This window comes from Electrona antarctica, assembly GCF_951216825.1.
Source record: "Electrona antarctica genome assembly, chromosome: 2".
Taxonomy (NCBI): domain Eukaryota; kingdom Metazoa; phylum Chordata; class Actinopteri; order Myctophiformes; family Myctophidae; genus Electrona; species Electrona antarctica.
The window spans coordinates 19,437,316-19,461,410 of NC_136807.1; the positions used below are offsets into that span (position 1 = coordinate 19,437,316).

Consider the following 24,095-nt stretch of genomic DNA (forward strand, 5'->3'; position numbering starts at 1 on the left):
TCAAAGAATTAACTAACTTTTAATATTAAAAGCAGCAATGACAGTAAGAAAATGGACACTGTAGAAAATGGCGTTTAAATAAGAGAAACAAGAAAGCTGCAAAAACAAAGTGCTCATAGCATAATTTAAAGACAGCAGGGAATTTCATCCTAAAATGCAAAGAGCAAAGGAGACTGTCGCCTTAGTCCAGACAAGGGCTATAAACAATGAGCATTTCTGTACATTTTTTAAAATTCAAGAAGTCCAAGTGTGCCAGTCACATATGGGATTTGGACTGTGGTGAAATAAACACCACATTGACTTTTATATTCAATCAATATCATCATATGAAAATGTGTATATCGTATTTACTGAAGGGTTAGAATGGTTGTCAACTAATGAGACTGTACATGCATTAGCTCAAAGATTAGGCTGATGTATCAAACATGTTAAACAATCCCCCACAATCCACGGAACTCTAGCCACCAGGGAAACCTGGATTCTGTCTTCCTTGAAAGAATTTCACCATACAAGTTGCTGAGCTTAGAATATAAACACAAATCTCGTCTCTTTAACATGTGGGGTTGCATCTGTCGAATAGAAATAAGTACTTTACAAGATTTAGTCAACACAATTAGATTTGACAGCAAAAGACAGTCGAAAATTCCAGTCTAGCTAGGTTCTATACCAAATATAAAATAATATCGAAACCTATCATATAGTCCATTCAAATTATGCACTTTGGCTGAGGGGAACAAAATAAACTATCTGCAGATTTGTTTGTCCCAGTCTGAATAATAATTTATAAGAGGAAGCTAAATGGTGCTTCCCGTTTGACACAGATATTTGCAGTCTTCTTAAATAAGCTCTTACCACAGCAGGAGTGTCAAGGAGAAAGATAAATAGATATACATAAAGAGAGTGAAGGTAAAGAAGGTTCATGTAAATCTGTACATCATGATGAGCATTATACATGTCGATGAATGGAGGGACGGTAGGGTCCAGGATGAATGAGGCCTTGTGGAAGGCTATGCTCTAGAGTTGGAACTATGCATGCAGACTGGGCTGGTGTTAAAGGAGTCTGAAGCTCCTGGTAAGGTGGGACCAAGTGAGCAGACATGGAGGGCCGAGGAGCTGCGGGCTGAGGCTCCCGACGAGGAGTCGCTGGCCTCTGGAACACCGGTTCCTCCGTCTCAGTCACGCCTCCTTTGATGTTGCCTGCCTGTGTTTGTGCACAGGGCGCTGCGGTGGCGTCGTGCCTGGGCGAGAAGTGGTCCGAGATGGGGTCACGGTCATCAGGCCTCGGTTCTTCTTCCTCCTTCTCCTCTGGATGATACTGTTTGAGGCGGATATGCCAGGCCAGGCTACAGACAGCGGACACAGTCTTGAACTGGTGGATGACGTTCCTGGGGATGAAGTAGATGTCATCATCGCAGAGCTGAACACGGACGTAGCGGATTCCCTCCCTCCTCAGCTGGTTTAGTTTGGCGTCGTCTACCCACTGAACACACTGTGAGGAGATGTTTTTATTTGAAAAGGATCCCCATTAGCTGATGCCATGGCAATGAGCAAGCCTTACTGGGATCACCACAAACACAAACACAAACACACACACACACACACACACACACACACACACACACACACACACACACACACACACACACACACACACACACACACACACACACACACACACACACACACACAATCCACTTATATAGCATCATTCAATATTCACCGTTTTTGCTTCTAAGGACCTGCCTGGTATTATATTTACGATGTTTTAGGTGTTCATTGGAAGCCCTCTTATGCACCGTTTCCTGATGTATAAATATATGCCAGCTGTAGTAATTATTATTATATCATCTGAGTTCCAATATAACTGATGCTGCCCTGACACACTAAGCCGAGAGAACTAGCAGTGACAAACAGCAACTGATCAGACTGATTTGCATCTCCTCACGTCTTTGTTAAAAATCTCTGCTGGAACACACTGCAAAGACATCAGCTGGTGGTCATCTGATGTCCAACTAGCATGTACAGTATGTTCTGAGCCTGCATCAGAGGAAATAATTCCATGCAAATGGAAGTTGCCTACATTCATAATCCATAAAGAAAAACTGAAGATTTGAGCATTGGGAAGACAAACCAAACAAACTGAGCCTTTTCACGCCTCTCTGAATCCTATGTATGGCCTCGTTAAATGGTGGGAATACGAATTGAATTAATTTCAGTTGATTCAATATTGCGTTATATTTTTAAAAAAAAACCTAATGTGGATGAAATTCCGTTTTAGGCGTTAGATATAAGTATTCCTATCGAACCTGGGACCTCCTGCTTCCCAGGTGGGCTCTCTACCCATTCAGCTAAAAAGATCACATGTTGATGTAAAATTGCTCAAAAACATTTGAAACAATATTGCATCTCTGTGCCTGCTTTTGATCTGTCGTTGGCTTACTGCCTACTTCCATAATTTTATCGTCCCATACTCTTTGCTCAGGCTGAACCGCCAAACAGAGATCTCTCTCCTCACCGACGAGCTCCACCATCCATTCAGCATGATCAGTCAGGGGAATGCCACGCTAATGGACAACTATCACTGGGCGGTTGTTGGTCACATACAGACAGCTTTTCAGAAGATTTTGCCCTGGTGCGTCAGGGCCTTAAACTAAAGTACAGTAGCCTATCTAATCTCTGGCTGTTACCTGAGACACTGGGGGCTCATAGATATCCAGCTGCAACCTCTGTACTACATCATTGAAGTCTTCAGCATGGAAACACACTACGTCTTTGGTTATCCGTGGTCGCTCGCTCCTGTCGGAGGGAAAAAAAGAAGTACAGTTGGAGGCCATCGATATTGTCCTTTTCTTTTTGCTGTGGTTTGCGTGATCTGCGCAAAAGGACAGTTAACCCATTTTGGGGTCAGGCCTAAATGGGTCAAATGATGGGACAATATCGGTGGCACCCAACTGTAGTTTCATACAGTAACTCGCACATCACTCCAATCAATCCTCAGCACTTTTCACTGGGAATCTCAACCGTGACATTGTTTAATGCTTCAAGACTCACAGGCGTTCTCCAAACTGCACCGCCTTTAGTACGCCTACAGCAGCGGTGCTCTGCCAGTCGAAGCTCTGACCTACGTGGTCGGCGTGGGCCTTGGTCCGGTCCTCAAAGAGAACCTCTCTGGGTTCACTGGCCCTCGGCAGGTAGTGGAGATTTTTTATCTTGTTCATGGACCTTAGTTGAAAAAAGAGAGGAGACAGAGGAAAGGCCTTTAATTATGCTTCCTAACTGAAAGAGTAGTAACCTTGCATATCGTATAGGCCTACCGTGACTCTCATTATAGTCTATGGTAGAACTGACAGGTCAGACTTGAGGCAAACTCAAAAACGTGCATATTCTTTTAAGGACTGTCTGTACCTGCTTCGTTTGAAGGGAGACATGGGCATGTCTGCAGTGGGTATCATTTGCTCCCCCGGCCTGACCCACATGATGGGTCCATCATCACTTTGAGAGCGACAGTCCAGCTTGAGGCTCGACATGCTTCCCCATGGAAGAGTATTCTGAGAACACACACACACACACACACACACACACACACACACACACACACACACACACACACACACACACACACACACACACACACACACACACACACACACACACACACACACACACACACACACACACACACACACACACACACACACACACTATTATAATAATAATCTTATGATTTGAAATGTGTGTAGAGAGAGAGAGAGAGAGAGAATTTATATAACAAATTTTCCCCTTTCCTTTGCCATTGCCCCCCAGCACCCCCTTGTGGCCAACACTTTGAAAACCTGTGGCCTGTCTGATATGTGCAGTAGAGCCCTCCTCCCTGATGCTGCCCAGCAGCCCATCAGTAATAGTAATAGACATGGTAAAAAGCCTGACCTTGAGAAAAGGTGACTCCTCCAGCATGTCCAGGAACTCTGGGAAAAAGTCTCCCACCTCCTCCGCCAGTGCACCGACCAGGCTGATCTGCCTCATGGGCCCAGCCCGGTATGTCCCTGAACAGTAGGTACGGCTCACCTGCCCACAGAGGAAAGAAGACAGCTTTCAGAGAACTCAGAGAACATTTCTTGGATTTTTGGTATTTATTTTATGAAATTATTTAGAAAAAAAAATCTGAATTTGTTTTTATTTCATGAAAGTTATTTGGGGGGTTGGGATTGAAAATGTTTTGAAATAATTAAAAACAAAATGTAGGAAAAATAAAGGGGATTACTCGCGACACATAAGAATTGGTCCGTGACCCAAACATGGGTCCTGACCCACTGTTTGGGAAACAGACAGGGCTCTAGACTAGTGTTTACACAAACACACACAAATCAAGATACGGTACTGGGTGGTCCAAGTCACATGTAAGAGACTGAAACGCCCATCTCAATCCCAGTACCATTGAAACAATGCTTATACACAGGCCAAACATGTATCTATTCTTGTTGTGACTAGCAATAGACTAAACAGAGTGCCTTCAACTTGTACTGCAACTCTTTCTAACTTGATTATCTATTCCCTTTGAGCCACTCTCTGTTTTAGACCCTACTATATAAAGTTAGCTCTGTTCAATGTTAGGTCTGTTGCCATAGGGTAATTTTTAATGAATGACACAACTTCTCAATACAAGAAACAAGGTTTATTTATAGTGTTTGCAGCAGATAAGCTCAGCGCAGCTCAACATCATACAACAGAAAAAAGAGGGAACTAGCCCTGTTGCCCATTATTTGCAACCAATTTGCCTACTTGTGCGTTGCACACAAGTAGGCCATTAATGGCTTACTAGTGTGCAAGCAGAGCGTGCAAGTACTGTCGACCGCTACGAACTTTCAAATCTCAGCCTCTCTGTAAAACATTGAACTTAAATACTAAAGTCGGGTAATAACTGGCTGTCAATGGTGACGTAATTACGATATGTTTCAATATTGGTTGGATAACAGGTAACATGTATGTAAGTTGTAAGTTGAAAGTACTATACTGTGGTCGGCTGGCTTTTTTATGTGCGTATGCTCGGAGGTACTGATGTTGATGGTGACGTAATTAGGAAATGTTTCAGTGTCGGGTGAATTAAAGGTAATGTCTGTATGTATACATGTATGTAATCCGAAACCTATCTTTATTACGTCACCATCAAAAGCCAGTTATAACCCGGCATTGATACATATCTTAATTACGTCACCCTCAATACCTACTAAGCATACACGTGCAGTCGTACCAGTACGACCACAATACTTGCACGCTCTGCTTGCGCAAGTAATAAATCAATAGGCATTGGTGTGCCTCCAGAGGCAAGCTGCAAACTGTGCAAAGTCTATTGGCACACCCCGGGGCGTTTCACCTGAGGGAGTCCACTGTCCCCCAGTAACCCACGGGGGCTCCGGGGCGCCTGGCAAGTGTTACCTGCAGTGATAGTAAGGCAGTGCTGCATAGCACGCCTTGTCGCACTTGAATGTCTGCCTTTTTCCAACGTTGCTCTCCCTAGCAAGGTAGCCGTCCAAAGCTCCTGGAGTAGACAGCGGAGGAGGCTTATCATCGACAATGGTGATGGGAAGCAGTGGCTGCTAGTAGCTAGCTACGGGGTGTCTTATCGACTATTAAAGGTATATTCAGTGATTTCACTTAATTCAAATATCACTTATTTTTTCCCTACTATAAAGTGTGCTGACCATATAAGGAGTTCCTCCCTGTCCCCAGTTAACCCCTGGGGTCAAAAAACCCTAGTTTCGGTTTGGGCTTTGGGTGGCAAAGCCTTCATCCAATCATGATCGAGTGGGGCGGGCCTTGGTGCACGTGCTGTTGGTCTGTTGTACTTCCCCCACTGTAGAGCGTGTGCATGTGCACATCTTGTTACCGGGTGGACCAGGTTTTTTTCCAAATCACTGAATGCTCCTTTAATAGCTAGACATTTCAATTTGTCTAGTGGAAATCTATCCAATTGATAGTCTGAGGTAACCATGTGGTTTAGTTGAGGCATGGTTTTGGAGAGGTTAGGTAGGTAAGGATCCAGGCATTCAGAGTTCCCAACAGCATAATAGCATTCTTTTACCAATGCCATCCGATGGAAGAATAGCCACCAATGCCATACTTAAATCTCTACACCACCACTCCTCACGGGTCCCAACATAGATCATCAACAGACCATGAATACCAGTCTTAGATTTCACAGCACCATAATATTGCCCTGTCTAATATTTTGCAATCAACCCTGTACAGGTTTGATTCCCTGATATTCCCAGTCTAAGAGTAGTTAAATAACAAAGAAGGTGTTCAACTGCTTATGCTTGGGCAGCTCATTGGGCCTCATTCACCAATATCCTTCCTTAGTTTCATCTTAAAATTCTTTGTAAGAAATTTCTAGTTAGTCTAGAAGAAAAGTCCAGTTAGTTTCATGGCATGTTCTTGAATTGTTCGTAATCGTAACTGTGTTCTTACGATGAATCCTAATCCTATATCCTCATAACTTGAAATGGTCTGCCAGTTGATCCTAATTAGCAAACGTAGACACCCCACCAATCCTAATTAGCATAGGTAACCGCCCCACCAATCCCCATAAAAGTGCATGACTTTAGGCCATGCAGGGCTGTGTGCAAAGCAGCACACAGAAATCACACACAGTTGAGAGAATGAAATTAAGAGGGTTCATCACCAGACTGCAAAATATAGTTAAGGAAAATTAAGGAAGTGAACAGCACTTTTTCATTTCAATTATTCATTTATTTGATTAGGCAGCTCACATTAAAACCACTTAAATCTAGGGATGCACGATTAATCGGAATTGGCCATAAAAAGCCATATCGGTATCGGAATGGTCTCAAAATAACACCAGCAAAAAATTATAAAAAAATAATACTAATCTACATTTAATTTGTGTACTCATCTCATTCAGTAGGCATTCAGTTGTGAAAACAGACACTTGGAAAAGTATTATGCTATTTATTGATTGAATACTTTGTTAACAGACTTTGGGCCTAGGCTTATTTTCAATGTGGTCCTCTGTATAATATCGGAATCGGTCATAATTTCATAATCGTGCACCCCTACTTAAATCCTATACTTAGTTGACTGGATTCCCAAGGGCTTTATACTAGGTCCCCTCCCGTTTTCGCTCTTATAAATATCTTCAAAAATAGCCATACATGTTTGCCAAATATTAGCCCCAGAATAGTTAATTGACAGGCATCAATGAAAAGGCTTCAACTCACCCGGGTTTGACATGATATAAATTATACAAAAATATTATTGTAATTATTGTAATATATATATTATATTAAATACTATAATAGTATATAATATAACTGTAGAAAAAAAAGTAACACCCAATTATTTGGCGCACGCATGTCAGCACTAAAATGTGCTTAAGTTTACGTGCATGTGTGTGTGTGTGTGTGTGTGCGGGTGTGTGTGTGTGTATTTTGTTCTTACCTAAAGAAAACAGTGGTGTATATCAGACTCTTTGTGTTGTGCATTGCGTATTTATTTGTATTGTGTGTAATGTTTTATCTGTGTATAGGACCCCTCTAAAATGAGATGCTGCATCTCAAGGTGCTATTCTCTCATTGAGAAAGGTGTGTTAAGTGTAAAATAAATAATCTGCCGGATAAATAACAGAATGACACTCTATGAACCTGATCTTGGGGGATTGTGCTCCAGTCCCACTACTACATCTCAATCTCATTGCAGTCCCTGCCATTAAGCTGTGCTGTGGTGTATAGACAAATCCGCACAGGCTGCCCTGGGCGCAATCATAGCTGCGGTCGTGAGGTGTCACATTAAGCGCAGCTTGACACCGCAGCATTGATTGCATGGACACGGCTCTGCGCATTCGTCTAGGCATGCCATGCATGATGACTTCCTTCACATACCATACCTGAGTGTGGAAGTTTGCAATAGTGGTGGTCTCAATGTCCTTCTTGCCCAGGATCTCCATTTTGACTGGCGTGTTGGGGAAGTTGAAGGCAAAGTAGTCCAGGAAGTCTGGCAGGTAGGAGGCTGCTCCATGCACCACTGCCAGTGCATAGCGGGCTGCACCTCTGGGTTTCTCTGCGAAAGCCAGCTCCAGGAATTGGCGGGAAAAGCACTCCAAGTCCGTAGACCTCAGGCAGGCTAACTTGTCAGAATAGGCATGTAGAACCAATGCCCCGCCGTTGGCCTGCCTTTCCTCATGTATGAAGCGCCCGTGCCAGGTGCCCGTCTGTAGGCAGGAGCTGCGGATGTAGTGGTCCTGGTGGGAGAGGAAGGGGGTGTGTCCCACTTTAGGTGCATGGTGGAGGTAGGAGCAGCGGTCCACAGTGCCCTCCTGTTTCACACCAACTGACCTAGTGGGGTCAGGGCGAATCGCGAGGGCGAGATCTGCTCCCGGACCTGCGCACACAGTTTGCACTTCCTTGTGATGCACGCGCCGGAACTTCTTGCCATTGTGTTCATCCTCACGATGCCTCTTCTTCTTCTTTTTCTTCTTCAGGAGGTATTCCTCCAGAGTGAGGGACTTGACATTTTCGTCATGGGGCCTGGGCTCTGCATAGGAACAGGTTAAGACAAGAGAAAAGGGGTTTTGAGTTGGAGAGGAAAGGAATAGGCACCCCAAGGCACTGTCCCATGGTAATGTCTTATGCAAGAACAGGAAAAAACTAAAACAGTGTCAATATTGTCTATTGATAATCAATAAGTCTGACAAAAAATGTGTCTATTGATAAGTCTGACAACATAATATATGAATGAATTGAATGACTTGATCCACGGTTTTAAATGCCATCGACCTGCCAGTCTCCCATAATGTAAGCTTCCTGTATCTAGGCCTACCATTAAAGACTTGTTTACATAAGGTCTACATAGGGGGTTACATAAGGGTCCTCCATTTACAATTCATCAGAAGATTTAAAAATCACACCCGTGTGAAGTGATCGAGGGGCGCAGGGGCGCTAATATATTAAAGTCTAACTCATGTTGATTAGGTGATGTAATGGTGATATAAAACAAACGGTGCCAACACAAACATTAAACGCCCTTAACAATAAAGAGACAATTTGACGTAATCAGGCACAAAATTATGACAAATTTCCCTTCATTGTCAATGGCGTTTACAAAACAAACATTGAACTAAAGACAACCATTAAACCTGTGTATAGGAGGGGCCCCTCAAAAACATACAAATATACACTTCTATGTAAGAATAATATAAGAATATACGGTTAGAAAAAAGGGAAAACGTGAATAAAGTATAGAAATATAGGGGGTGAATAGCTCACCCTTCCTTTTCTTCAGTTCCACACATTTCACATTTGCCTCTGTATTTTCCTTCTTTGGCTTGAGTTTGAGATCTGTATCTCTATGCTTTTCTTTGTAATCCTGTGTCTTGGCCTTCACCACTTTGAGAGGCGTAAAAGTGAAGAGCGCAGGTGCCGCGGCGGGGGGCACCGCTCGCTTCTTCTGGTCCGGAGGTACCTTCCTCGGAGAATGAGCCTGAGCCGAGGCCGGCTGCAGGTCCCTCTTTGGGCCGTTTGTGAGAGTGACTGTGTGACGGTGGTGTTGTTGGTTGTGGTGGTGCTTATTGTGGTGAGGCGGCATGTCAGCGGGTCTTTCGGAGCTGCTGCGAGGCTGGGGTTTTTGCGGCTGTTGTTGATGCGGCTGGTGCGTCCGCTGCTGAGCGTGATGGTGATGATGGTGGTGGTGGGGGAGAATAGGGAGATGTAGCTTCAGTTTCTTTGCGTCTTTAGCCGAACGCTCGCGCTTGTCTGCTTGCGGTGACAGGTCCCTTTTCTTCTTCTTTTTCTTCTCTTTGATTAATTTGTCTAGATTGTCCCCTATCTTCACTTGTACTTTCGCATGGACCAAGTCGACTTGAGCTGCCATCTTTGCACGTAGGCTACACAGTACAGTTATATTTAAAGGTCTAGCTCAAAAAACGCCGCTAAATTCCTACTGCGCAAGTCGGTGAGCAATTGTAGTCTTTATTGCGTTGTTTGTAGTTTTTAAGCACGTCGTTGTGTATGCGCATGCGCACAACAGCGGGATGTACCTGGGAGTTGGAGTTCATGTTAGTGAGCGCGTGCGGCCCTGCACGCTCTGAACGCATCCAGCTCTTACAGCTGACGTCATGTTTATAAAATGAACGTCGTTACACCCTTTATAGCTCTATAGCTCCTTTATAGCACTTTATATGGTTCAATAATTAATTATTCATTAATAATACATCGTACTTTTGAAAAAACAAATCTCCAAATAAAGATGCTTTTAGGACTATTTGGAACTAATTTCCATAAATTCACAAAAATGTTAAAACAAATAAAGAAACACAAGGGCAGTTTATTCAGTAAACGTTTATTTATCAGTGCATGAACAGGATGCCATGACCAGATTATTTCCTTTCACCGCAGTTATATAATTTTCCTTGTATACTTAAAAAAATAATGAAACGATTTACAGAGGATTTATATATTTTCTTTTCTGAATGAAGGCAAATATTTATACATTTGCTGTACAATTTATAAACATTTACAAACTACAATAATGTGAATAGGCGTTTTATGTAGAAGCAATGCAAGGCCACAGTATCACAGAGACAATAATGATGGCAGGAACGGTAATAAACGGTAGCCTATCACATAAACTTTAAGATAGACACTAGACAGTTATTAGTATGAGGTCTTTCAGACTGAGACTGGTATATGTGTCCGTCCGCCCATCCATCCTAACATATATTAGACATGGCTGTAACGGTTAACGCAATTTATAAATGTATGTTTATATGGGTTGCCACCAGTATTGTTGTAACAGTGATTTCCACAAGTCAAGCTCCCAAATGAGCAGACATGCAGTACTATATATAAACCACTAGGTGTCTCTGTACTCCACACTGTCCACAGTAACAGAGAGACAACAGATATGATGGGTGGGACTGGTGTAAACTGTATATATAAGTGTTCAATAGCGCCCCTGCCGGATGCATTCGCTCCTGAGAAAGTCCTCTGCACATTTTCAGAACTGCATGAACTTTGCCTGAACAGCAGTTTTTGATCTATCCTAGAATACATTTAATTTTGTTTTAATAAAATATTGCTAAAACCTAAATTTAGGACCACATATCCTACAGTATCTTGGTGACCATATTATTAATTTCCCTATCCATGTGAAAACCTAACCAGGACTCTTTGGAAAAGTGGATTTATTTACATTATTAAAAGTGTGACAGACATGTCTTAAGTGAAGGTTAACAAAGGCAAACAACACAAATGTATTCATGGATAAATAGCAACTCTGATCAAAATAGATTTGGATATTAGTATGAGGGAAAGAAAATAGATTGTGCCAAAACTAACTTCATATAAAATGCAAATATGTTTGTTTTTAATAAATTCAAGGCAAAGATCTAATTTATCAGATTAGATAATCCAACTGAGCTAAATTAGACCTCTATGTATAGATCACTTTGTTAAATTATAATATACTGTACAAATCAGATTAAGTACAGTCAAAGCTACAGCGATGTCTAAAATACATAGGCCTACCATTCAGTTTGTATACATACACACATAGCCAGCCAGAGGACCTAAGATACACAGCTGCGAACTTACAGTAGACAACATTACACGGATGGAATAGGCTTGTGGAACTGTGGACAGACCATGGATGAATAGAAATAGAATGTATAGTTTATCATTGCTGTCAGGAAGAAACCCTGTATCTTCATATTTAAAGTTTGTTTATTTTTTAGTAAATGAATGCCCTTCTGTGTCATGACAGCGTCACGCAAAATCAGAAGAAATAGCAAATCTACAAGCTCACCATGTGTCGCATTGTGATGCGTTGTGAGCTTGTGGATATGCTTATCTTCAAAAAAATGGAAAGATTTGGCAAAGTTTATAAATTATCTTTTGCTTATAATGACATGCCCAAAACAGGGTCACCAGGTTGAAAGTGGTTTAAGTCTGTATGTGGGTTTATATATAAATATTTAACCAATGAAAAGTATTAACAAGAGCGTGTAACAAAATAGTAAATACATTGGGATTGGATCCATTGAAACGCAGGCGAATATACAAGGTTTCTGCCTGACAGCAACGTTATGCATCAACAAAATAACAGGCTCATTCATTTGCTAGACTTGCATAACACTGCGAGTGTGGTTAATAATGTATACTAAGTTGAGAAATAGCAGTGGGCATTTGTTCTTATACACATTTGATGATGCAATATACGGTATAATAGGATGATGCAGATGTACACATTCTGTTTCTATGTATTCACCACATGGAGGCATAAATGAGTCCGTATGGATAATGCATACTTTAAGTATTTCTTGGTCATATAATTTCAATAAATTACATTATACTTCATTATAAACACGCATATAACAAACAATAGAACTCTAACCACAAGTGTCTGGTCTGCTGATGTGATTGGTGCATGTAAAGCTCCAAGGTAGTCTAACACCCACTGCAAAGCCGATGAGAACAGCATGATTCAGAGTCTTTAAATGTGTGCAAACACGCTCACACACTCACAGTTCACAGCTCAGGGTCAGGGATTCCCAAATGTATGTTTTTGGACCCCCATCTAAACCTATTTTCTGCCAGGGACCCCCATGTAAGTAGTTAAAATGTTTCCAAAGTATCCCGGGGACATTTTTAAATTAAAAATTAACTAATTTAGCTGGGGACCCCTTGGATCCCCCAAGGACCTCTGGGGGTCCCGTTTTAAGAACCACTGATTTAGGGGGGGTGGTCACCATAACCTCAGTCCTCAGACATTCAGTGACAAAACAATGGAATATTCCCCAACAGGAGAAGCTGGGTGATTTCTGTGTGGATCTAGACAGCTTTTAAACTTTCAGACTGACAAATAAAACACAGGATCCTTCATTGAAGCAAGCAGAGAGAAATGAGAAATGTTTGTGTCATCGCCTACAAAGAGTCTCACAGTGAGTGATACAGTGCACCTTCATTTAAAGCCGGAGTCTCTGATTGGCACAATGAGGACAAGAGACTTCACTGCCATGTCCAAAATCAGACCCAAACCCACCCTATGCAAACGGACAGACAGACACACGTACAAATAGCATGTACAAATATGCTTGTCGGATCCGACAAAGAGCCCGGTGCCAACCGACTGATATGAGGAAGAGGGTGGAAAGAAAGTCACTGGTAAACGATGCAAAGCAAATGTAGCCGGGTTACACAGTGATGTTATTGTTATTCATCTTCAAGTCTCAAAAAAGTATTCATTGTTTCATTCCATGACCATGCTTCTGAGGCTTCCATTCCATTCCATAATGGATGAGAGGAATCCTGGGTGCATATTAGTTCCTCTCATGTGCCTGGGACTGGATTTTGGCTGAGCTGGGGACTTTCCATGGTCCGGGGGTGATGGCAGCCTTCTTACTGCTGGATATGCCATTGCAGCCTGGGTCGTGGATGCTACTGCTGGATCCCCTGGGGTCCTTTTTATTGACCTCTTCACTTGATCCGCCATGATTTCCCTCTCTCCCGTCCTCTCCATCTTTCTCTCTCCTGCCCCTCCGGCTCAGGGTAGTCTGATCCATGTCGGACCCCGCCCTCACCTGGTTAGTTTGGGATTGAGGTCTCTGGGGCTCCGCCTCTCGTTCGGCCCCTTTGTCTCTCTTGCGCCGTTCATTGGTTCCCCTGGTTGCGTCTCCTTTCTCTAAGGTCCCCCTTTCCTGCCAGTGGGCCGCATCATCGTCTCTCCCTTCACTGGGGGGGACAGAGCTGGGCTGTTGGCCTCCTGGGCGCCGGGGGCTCTGAGGCTCATCAATGCTCTTAGCCATAGTCGGGTCTTGTTGCCTCTTGGAGCTCTTCTTAGGGCTAGAGGAGTGGTCTCTTTGTCCGTGGGGCCTTCTCTCCTTGCTCATGTCCTCTAGGGATCCACCGTGGCCTCTGTCTGTCTTCCTGGGGCTCTGGGATCGCTCGGCCTGATCAGGCCGCCTGTCAGTTGCTCTCTTAGGACTGGCAGGCTTGTCTTTGTGTGACAGGCTGGAATCGCTCTTTTTGTGGAGGGCTTTTCTGTCCTGGGTGTCGGGGCTGGTGGGATGCTTATGGTGCTGATGAGAGTGCTGTCCTCTTGCCCGGGTGGCCTGGCTCGCATGCTCCTGGCCTGCACCGGGGGACTCATCAGGGGCGGTGGTGTTGGGGGAGGACGGAGACCGCTCAGAGGCAGAGAGGGTGACGGAGCATGGTGAGGCCAGAGATGTCTGCTCGTCAGATGCAGAGAGTCTGGGAAAGCTTGAGGTTGGGATGGTTACTTTGTCCTTTGAACCTGCAAAACAGGTATTGGGAGAGTAATAAGGAGAAAGAAACCATTACACAGCTCTTATAACACAGATATTTTAACGCAGATCAGTATTCAAATGTTGAATGTTTGTCAAATTAGACTGAACACATAGTTTTGGAAATTATTGGCAGCTCTAACATGATCCAAAATCAAACAAACATCACTTAAAACAAAAGAATGTTTATTTTGCTTTGGTTATTGTGGGCTGTAATGTGGTCTCACATCTTGTTTCACTAGGTTATAAAAAATAATGTGATAAGCGTGTAACGTATAATCTCATACCAAAATATAAAATAATCTATGAACGGCAAAATCTACCAACAAGCACACAGGAAAATGGAGTGGGCACTTCCTAAACTTTAATTAGGTGTCATATGCATCACAGAATGGTCCAAGACCACACAAAAAGCATGCTCGATCAAACATGACTAAGAAATGACCTATGTGGAAATCAATTATTCTGAAACCATGTTGTGAGCTTGTAGATCGGCTATTTATCTGCAGATAGGAAAAAAGTATTGACCCCTGGGGGTCTCCAGTCAAGTACAGGGTTTAACTGGTTAAATACTGTCCATGTTTAACCTGACAATGTGTTCTTTTGGTTAATTGTGTTGACTTATAAAGGTTGCTATTTTACAAATAAATACATCAAAAAGTCTGATAGATATATAACAGAACATATAACAAACAAAATCAATCTCAAATATCATACTATAACATTATGAAATTGGAAAGAAATATTGAAAATGCCATTATGTCATTCAGTCTCAATCGAAACTACATTTTCACCCAGCAGTGACATTTCAATTTCCTAATGTTGATAAGAATTGCATGGCCGTGATTAAGAGCAGAAGAATGCAGCAGAAAATCAGAGAAAGAGAGCGAAGGGTGATGGACTTAGTGGTGCTGGAATGAGCTTCTCTATTTCTATGAGTAACAACTCATAGAACAATTCATTTGATTCTAAATTAATCTTCGGTTTGGGGCCAGTGAATGCACTCGCTGATCAATATCTAGTTACGGGATTTTCGCCAATATCTTAATCTATTGTTCTTGCCTCAGGATGAGGCGTGTGCTCAGTGGCAGGGTGGGTTTACTAATAATAAGAATCTCTGGGCCTCTAAAGGCTTCCAGCACTCATGCAGGTCTGTTTATTGTCCTAGGAGTCACTGCTTTGTTTCACAGCCCTCTACAGTTCTGTGATGATATGCCAAGACCATGACGCCAGGACTTAATTAGGGACTTATTTGGGACATAGTCAGGAGCTGAATCTGGGAGGTGAATCGCTAGTTTAAACAGGAGAGGACAAAGGCAAAAGTAGGACAAGGTTTACCAAGGTTATTAGGGACAGACCAAGAAAAGCAGTGAGGCCTTTAGTGATGCTCTGGTTTCATGTAGAAGCACAGGGTGGATGAAGAGTTCAGACCTATAGGAGGAAGAAATAAAGAAACAGAAATAGAGAGCAGTGCTGGGAAGGCAAGACACTAAAAGCACGGTAGTGAGAGGGAGAGACAGAGAGAGAGAGCAGCAGAGGCTTGCAACACATGCATGAGAAGAATAAAGAAACTCAGCACCTTGTAGTCAAGCATATTCATACCAAAGCTTCTACATCTGTGTGATGTGTGTGCTACTGCTAAATAGTCTACTGTGTTAAACCTCTATACTGTGTGTCCAATTGCACTGCTGCCAGTACTGTGTGTGTGTGTGTGTGTGTGTGTGTGTGCGTGTGTGCGTGCGTGCGTGTGTGTGTGCGCATGCGTGCATGCAAGTGTTCACGCACTGTGGTCGGGGACCAAGCCCAGGCCGGGTCGGAGCAGCAGATGAACTTTGGTGCCCCCTGCTTGGATCAGCTCGATGGCCCGTGTGTGCGTGATGCCCTGGGTGGCCTCGCCATTGATCTCCACGATCTGATCTCCGACCTGTGACATGGAGGTAAAGTGTATAACTGCGGTAAATGCAAATTAACAATTCATATAAGAAACACCCTTTCCCACCAACCAGAACACAGAGCTACAGTATTGTGTTAAGTGTGTACAGATACTCAAAGAATCACACCCGTGTGAAGTGAGGGGCTCTTATCATCATACATCCGTCCGGATTTAATCACAATTTGCGTCCTCACTTTTCCGTACTCACTTTTGTCTTCAATGTTTGTGTTTACACAAATCTGGAAAGCTGGGCATAGGAGGAGCTAGCGCCCCTCAGAAATATACCTACGACTACGTACAGTATTGAAGTAAACTTCATTACTGTCCACCACTGGTACAGATGCCAGGCAGACGAGGCAGTTTAATGACTTACATGTATCCTGCCATCTTTGAGAGCAGGTCCCTCCTCGGCTAGCCGTAGGATGAACAGGCCCATGTTATACTCCTTCCCGCCCCTCAGACTGAACCCAAAGCCACGCTGGCTGCGTTCCAGCTCCACCACAAAACAGCCCTGTCAACACAGAGACAACCATATAAAGTTATAATAAGACGACACATTCAAACTTGTCATCGCCAACACTTTTCTAGAAAGGTTGGGGACTTTTTACACAAGTCAGGAGTTTGTTGATGTCAACTGCTGTCTCAAAAAAGGAAGAGCAGAACAAAATAATAACAATACAGGGGAGTCCTAGTCTTCCCCATCTCTCCAGCTCTTTGGTAAACAGAAAATACGTTTTCAAGTAAGGATACACGTTTTATCCAATCAAGAGAGAGAACTGCACAAAGTTCATTATCAGCTTCAACGTTATAGTGTTCCGTGGCGTGTTTCAATTTGTTTTCTCGTTCTTTTGTTTCATCACTTCCAATTTAATTTGATCACCCTGTGTCCTCACTCTTCTGATTAGATGATTGGTTGTTATCACCAGCCTGAGACTATATTTTCTGTAAAAAAGATAATAGCAGTAATACAATACAGTGAGGACATGAATAACAAGAAATTTAAAACGATCTGGAGAGACAGACATACAGTACCCCTACTAACTAACTGTTATAAACAGTTATTATAACACTAACACAAATTCTAAGTGAAAAATATCAGTTGCACACCCTTTAAGCAACGATGCATTCATTCTAAGAAAAGCTTCTGCCACATACAGTGTGTAACTGTGAGAACAAGCTGAGTTTAACTTTCTCATCACCTGTTTTGGGCCTGAGGTGATAAGTGCTCCCTCCTCTTCTGCTGGGACAGATTTCAGCTCTGGCCAGCCGACGGCCTCCTTCTTATCATCCGACTCACCATTCCTGCCCCAACACATATACACAGTATAGAACAGTATAGAAAGCAGTATTTGACCCTACTAGAATATGACAATACTTCTTAGCAGACACCTTTACCTAATGCTGTGATTCTAAACCCTCATTTTAAGGATGCATTACGCCACAGACCCCCATCTACTGTACAGTGTAGATTGGATTGGACCCTCTCTAAATTCTACACCATAAAGATCCTCAGTGTTAATTTAACCCTCGAGTGTAAATGGAACCAAATGATCAATTTGGTTCCATTTGTACACTCTCAGAGTTACAATTTAGGCAATTAGCAGATAAGGTACAATAATCACAATAAGGTAAATTATCACATAGCAAAGTAGTGCATCAAGAAACTAGTATACCAGATAAACAATTAACCTAGCATCTGTCTAAAAACAACATGCTGGGAACTGTGACGGACATTGTGCATTTGTTTGTTTAACTGTATGTAATGTGTTTTTTTTTGTTATTATTATTATTCTTTTTTTTTGTATTTGTATTTGTTCTGTAAATATGGACATTTCCTGATGTTTCTTTGAAGATTTTGTTTGTATTTGTGCTGCCATGGGGATGTGGGGGGGAAAATATATGTGAATAATTGTTTTGAAATTACTATTGTTGTTGTAAAGAAAAATCAATAAACATATGTTAAAAAATAATAATAATAAGAAAAAAAAAAAAACAACAACATTGAAACTATAAGGTAGACAACTATAAGATAAACAACATCATATCTAAACTAGAAAAAGTGCCCTTCTGGGCACAGGTCTCCACCAGGAGGATAGGACTGTGTGAGATGTTTGGCAAAATGTTTAGGAGTAATATAAACATGTTTGCCTTTGATGGCAATTGGATGATTTGAGGCATTTTGTTCCAAAAATGTGTTTTGCAAAAATCAACCTGTTGGTGGCGCTATAACAGGCCAATGTGAAAAGGGTGGGATATATTCCTCAGCCCAGTAAGAAAATGTGTGAAAGATTTCACGTAAATTGCATGCTGCGTTCATGATTTGAGGCTTTTGTTCAAAACGGGGCAATCTTGCAAACTGTGAAAGCCAATTATAGCCAATTAGGATGGAATATGAAATATCGGACAGATCCGACTTGAGCACATGCCCATAGAGATACTGTGTAACGATTTGTGAGATTTTTGGACAGAATCTGGAGGAGTAATATCAAAAAATGTGTTTTACAAAAGTCGGCCTGCTGGTGGCGCTATAAAAGGCAGATGCGGAAAATGCAGGTCAAAGGTTTGTCCTTGGCCTCTAGGGAGTGTGCATGCAACGTTTCACGCAGATCGGTGCAGTTTTAGTTAAAACATGTGAAAAGCTGCCTCATGGTGGCGCTATAACAGGCCGTTCTGGAAAATGCGGGGCAGAGGTTCATCGTTGGCATCCAGGGAGTGTGTGTGCAAAGTTTGGCATCGACCGGGTTAACGGTGCCGGAGATTAGCTGGTAACAGACGGACGGAAGGAAGGACGGACGCACACACGCACACACGGACGGAGTGCAAAACATACTCTCTCCCCATGCCTTCGGCCTGGTGGAGACAATAAGATAGATACCAGGTAAACAATGACCCTAGCATCTGTCTAAAAATAACATACTTACATCTAAATCCCTTTCTTAACAAGTGATCTAAATCCCATTCTTAACATTAATCTTTCGATTTATTTATTTATTTCAATTATGCGGACATAATTGACCACAGATTTTGTGGTCAATTATTATGTCCGTCGCTAGCATCAACCGAAAGAAAATGTGGCTAAAGTTACAGGTAGTGTGTACTAGGTACTAGGGGGTTAGGTGGAGTCCGAAGGTCAGTTTTTATTACAGCAGACAATTAGGAGACATAATGAGACCATGGGGAGTTTATTACACAGATTGGGAGCCAGGAGTTTAGAATGTGTGGAAGGTTGTCCATGGTGTTTTAGGGAGGGCTCGGTCATCATTTCTGTGTTAGCTGATCTAAGTGAGCGATGTAGGGTTGCATCAGGCCTTGAAAGATGCCATGCCTTTGGTCAGTGTTTTGTATTCAGTACAGGCAGCAACCGGGAGCAAAAGGGGGGAGACATTTGATGTTTTGTGCTGTTGGAAGACTACTACGGCAGCATTCTGTATCATTTGAAGAGACTGCAGTGAGAATGCCAGGAGGCCAGTAAAGAGGGAGTTACAGTAGTTGTAATAACTGAGGCCTGGATCGAACCTGTAATCGAATGTTATAAAGTGCAAACCTACAGGAGCGAGGTATTGCTGCAGGAGTCTTAAAGGATAGCTGACTATCCAGGACAACACCCAGCTGCAGCCCTGTAAGGGTTTGTACACCTTTTGGTCCCGGTGTTGAGAACCAGTGACCGTCCTAATGTACAATAGCCCTGTGTAGGTTGATGGGTCGAGCATGGCACTGATACTGTACTTCCCAGGTTAGGGCCAGGGTTCTGTTTATAGAAGGTACAAAAAAGGTATAAAAAAAAAAAGGTATAAAAAGGTACCGTAAAAGGGGTTTTAACAATATCTTCTCCTGTGAAAAAAGGAGGGGTTGGTCTTTAAGATTATCCGTAAGAAGATTGGGTTGTTTCAGAGACTATTTCAGATATGACATTTTGAAAAAGTAATATACTTTACACCAAATGCCACTGGCTATCCGTAATGACTGACTAATGACTTCCTCCAGCTCTATGAATGGACTATTACATTTTGCCTCAGAAACTGGAAGCATGCATATTTTAGTCAAAAAGGGGCATTAATGTTCTTGCCATTAAACAGGGGTAATTGAACAATTTGGACATTAGAAAAAACTGGGGCAATAGTTCTTTCAGCATGAAACTCAACAAGGGCTGCAATGTTCAATTAGTTTAAAACAAATTACTTTTTTGGTTTATCAAATAATCTTGAAGCATGTTTTCGTTGGTATTTTGTAAATGGTAAATGGTGCATTTATATAGCGCCTTTATCCAAGGCGCTTTACATAGATTGTGCATTACATTCACCCATTCACACACACACATTCATACACCGATGGCGGCGGAAGCCATGCAAGGTACCAACCAGCACATCGGGAGCAATTTGGGGTTCAGTGTCTTGCCCAAGGACACTTCGACATGTAGACAGGAGGAGCTGGGATTCGAACCGCCGACCCATGGATCATTGGACGACCTGCTCTACCTCCTGAGCCACAGCCGCCCTGTCTTTTTTATGTCTTTCTCTTTTTTATTGTAATTGATTAACAAATATCAACTAAATCCATTGGCCTGATTAACCACTTAAAGGACCACTTCACCACTTTTCAACCTATCTTCATATAATAGGTCCTCACTAATAATCATGAAGAAACCGCGCAATTTTTTTCTACTCGGTCTGTGTCTCATAGGAGGGCTGTGGGCAGTTCAGAAACCGTCTTCCAGTGACATCATCGATGGGGAATCCAAGCTAATAGAAACTGCAGGCTTTCTAGTCCTAAAAAGTTGCAATGCGAAAATGGAAGCCATCGTTCTCACGATACTGAAAATCTAAACATTTTTGTAAAAAAATCTTGTTTAAAAATAAATCTGCCTAATGATGATGTCACTGGAAGACGGTTTCTAAACTGCCCACAGCCCTCCTATGAGACACAGACTGAGTAGAAAAAAATCGTGCCATTTTATCATGATTATTATTGAGGACCTAGTATATGAAGATAGGTTGAAAAGTGGTGAAGTGGTCGTTTAAGCTCTACAGTGAAAATAGGCGATTTGCAAGCTCATAGCGTGCTACATTCCATCCTTACTCATTTTCAATTACCCTGCTCCTGCTTCTAAATGCCTCGTTTTCTCGGTCTCTTATAAACCATCCTGTGAATATACTGTGATTTAACATCCAAGGTGAATGTTTGTATATTTATTTAAGTATGTTAGTGCAAGATATCGCATGTCCATGTATGTAATGGTCTGTAGTCTGTTCATTAGCTTTTAGAGTACATTGATGCATGAAGTCTGTTATTCTGTGGGTGATCAGGTGGGGTGGGAGCGGCCAGTTTCAGGAGAGCTTTATGTTTCTGTTTTTTTCCTTGTTTATGTATGCATGTATTTGTTGTATTGTTTTGTCTACTGTACTTGCTGTTGGACCCCCTCGAAAACGAGATACAACTCAACCTCGAAAACGAGATGATACAACTCAAGGGGATATCCTTTTCAATAAAGGTTCATATACAGTACATTCTCATTTTTACAATCGATCAAATTGATTACTTCGATTAACTGTTGCACCCTTAATAGTAAGTACCCCCGGGGGGGTATTTGAAAATGTTATTTCTGTCAAGTGACGCTTCACAGACGGCCTTCGTGTCCTTTCCATTAAGATGCCTCCAATGGAACTGGCTTCATTACAACATCAGGGCTCTGTCTCATTGCTCTCATTATACAGTGTGAGCAGGCTGCCGTAAATCCTTCAAAGCACCGCGTTGCCTTTACGGTTCACTGGCAGACAGCTGGGGCATACTTTAATGCTTCACAGAGCTCATTACAAGGCCTTTGTGGGAATTTAGCTGCATCGCCAGTGGCTCGCCACACTATCAAAAGAGGCTACGCTTCCTTAGCAGCCCTGGTGCAGAGATGAGTTTACAACTGTACTTCATCATGCAGTCAAGATGACAGAATTGACGTCACACCACATGTTGAGGATTATGTAATCCTGCCACCCTAATAGACAGCGCAACACCCCATCCTTTGTCCGCCTTCTCCTACCAAACCACACCGTTTGCACACATCTCACCATGCACAACACCAACAGCATGCCTGTCCAGACATCAACCACTACTTTGCATCCATGCAACTGTCATATTTACAGTACAATACCCATTTTTATGAAATAACACATTCTTGCGCAAGACCACCAGCCTACGTCAAAATCGTCACCACTTTGCCGAGTTACGCCAACTCCGTTCACTTCATGGGGCCAGTCCAATGGTACGGCCTTCACAGTGACACACGTTATTTCCGACCCTCAATGTCCAATCTCGCTACCTCTGCTCTAACCCAGCTCATCTTACCTCCGCCCCCTCCCCCTCTGGCTGCTGTGCCGGCCAGGCGACCACACCACCACGTCGTGTTGACTAGACTACACTAATAAGGACCCATGGCGGCCACCGCCAGCAACAACACGCCGGCAACAACCCGACACACACATCTCTCGCCTATCGCACGGCAAACGCCACACAACTACACTACGCTTGGTCAACGCAGCTAAAGCAGCTGCGTTCTTCACAGTACACCGTGACCGTGGAGGATTTTTGTTTCGCATCGCGGGCCATGGGGGACTTCAATTGAAGTGCACGAGTGAGTGAGTGAGTCAGTGTGTGTGTGTGTGTGTGTGCGCACAGTACATCTACTATTTACCCAGGGTACGCATTGTGTGTGTGTGTGTGTGTGAGAGTGTGTGAGTGAGTGAGTGAGTGAGTGAGTGAGTGAGTGAGTGAGTGAGTGAGTGAGTGAGTGAGTGAGTGAGTGAGTGAGTGAGTGAGTGAGTGAGTGAGTGTGTGTGGGCGGGAGCGGGGGCGCAACAACACATAATAATAATTAATAACCCATCCGTTTCTACACAATACTGGGTATAAACACACAGCTGAAACATGAAGTGGAGTCTGTCAACTCCCGCAATTTCCTTCTCCCCATATTGCGCTGCTACGTAACTCTAAATTCTAGTAACAATAATAAAGTAATAGCAAGAAAATGTATAAAGTACAAAATACAAATCATAACAAACTATAATAAACATTATAACAAAAAGTCACAACGTGCCTTAAAAAAAACGGACAAAATTATTAAATTAAATCATAGAATAACATATAATCAAAAAACAATAGAAAAAGGAGGTGCAGACATGTTGATTGAGAGAGACGAAACAGATGAGAAAGGAAGATTTGTATCTGCAGAAACACAGTAAAGTCCGATTCATACTCCGTTCGAGTGTCGAAAATAGCCAACCTACAAGTTTACAATGCTTTCTGTATGTGAGGAGCTCTCCACGGGGCTGCCGCTGCATGAGACATTGTATCCTATGCTTTCTGTATGTGAGGAGAGCAGCGTTCTAATGAGCCGGGTGGAAAGTAACTCAAGTACTGTACTTGAGTACAATTTTGAGGTGCTTTGACTTTACTTACTTCTATTTCACTACATCTCAGAGGAAAGTATTCGACTTTTTACTTCTCTACAATTATCTGACAGATTTATTTACTAGTTGCTTAATTTAATCATGCATTAAACACTTAACCCTACGCGTGCGTGCGTGCGTGCGTAGCCCCTCTACCTGTCTGGATGGCTGGGGGGCTGCTGGCCAACAGCTCTGTGTTGTGACGACGGGCTCTGCTTGGCTGAACTGGTTCCGGATGGAGGACCAGTCTCTGTCCAAACACAATACACAACAAACATTCCAAGGATGTCCAAACATCAAGGATAAAACACAGGAGCACCGGTGTCTTGCAATCCACAATGGGATACCAGTCACACCACAGTACAATATCCAATGGCTTCATTGATTTCTTTCCCCCCCCATTCTAATACAATGA

The 24,095-nt window shown here is 42.7% G+C and overlaps 2 protein-coding genes across 3 annotated transcripts in view; both read right to left on the reverse strand.

The window, feature by feature from the left end:
- Positions 1-56: 56 nt before the first annotated feature.
- Positions 57-10,049, reverse strand: rsbn1 (round spermatid basic protein 1). The gene is made up of 7 exons (XM_079526338.1): positions 9,279-10,049; positions 7,901-8,547; positions 3,928-4,065; positions 3,406-3,548; positions 3,052-3,222; positions 2,688-2,796; positions 57-1,489 (listed from the first exon to the last, which is right to left on the reverse strand). Exons 1-7 carry the CDS (start codon positions 9,880-9,882, stop codon positions 947-949), a joined length of 2,355 nt encoding a protein of 784 aa, XP_079382464.1. The 5' UTR covers positions 9,883-10,049; the 3' UTR covers positions 57-946.
- Positions 10,050-11,177: 1,128 nt separating this feature from the next.
- magi3a (membrane associated guanylate kinase, WW and PDZ domain containing 3a) overlaps positions 11,178-24,095 on the reverse strand; it is a 169,509-nt gene continuing 156,591 nt past the window's right edge. For both annotated transcript variants that reach the window (XM_079529706.1, XM_079529707.1), the window contains 5 exons: positions 23,837-23,930; positions 17,444-17,546; positions 16,618-16,755; positions 16,097-16,235; positions 11,178-14,301 (listed from right to left, as the gene is read on the reverse strand). In XM_079529706.1, coding sequence (XP_079385832.1) covers positions 13,328-14,301; positions 16,097-16,235; positions 16,618-16,755; positions 17,444-17,546; positions 23,837-23,930 — 1,448 coding nt within the window. In that variant the 3' untranslated portion in view covers positions 11,178-13,327. The remainder of the gene's footprint in view (positions 14,302-16,096; positions 16,236-16,617; positions 16,756-17,443; positions 17,547-23,836; positions 23,931-24,095) is intronic.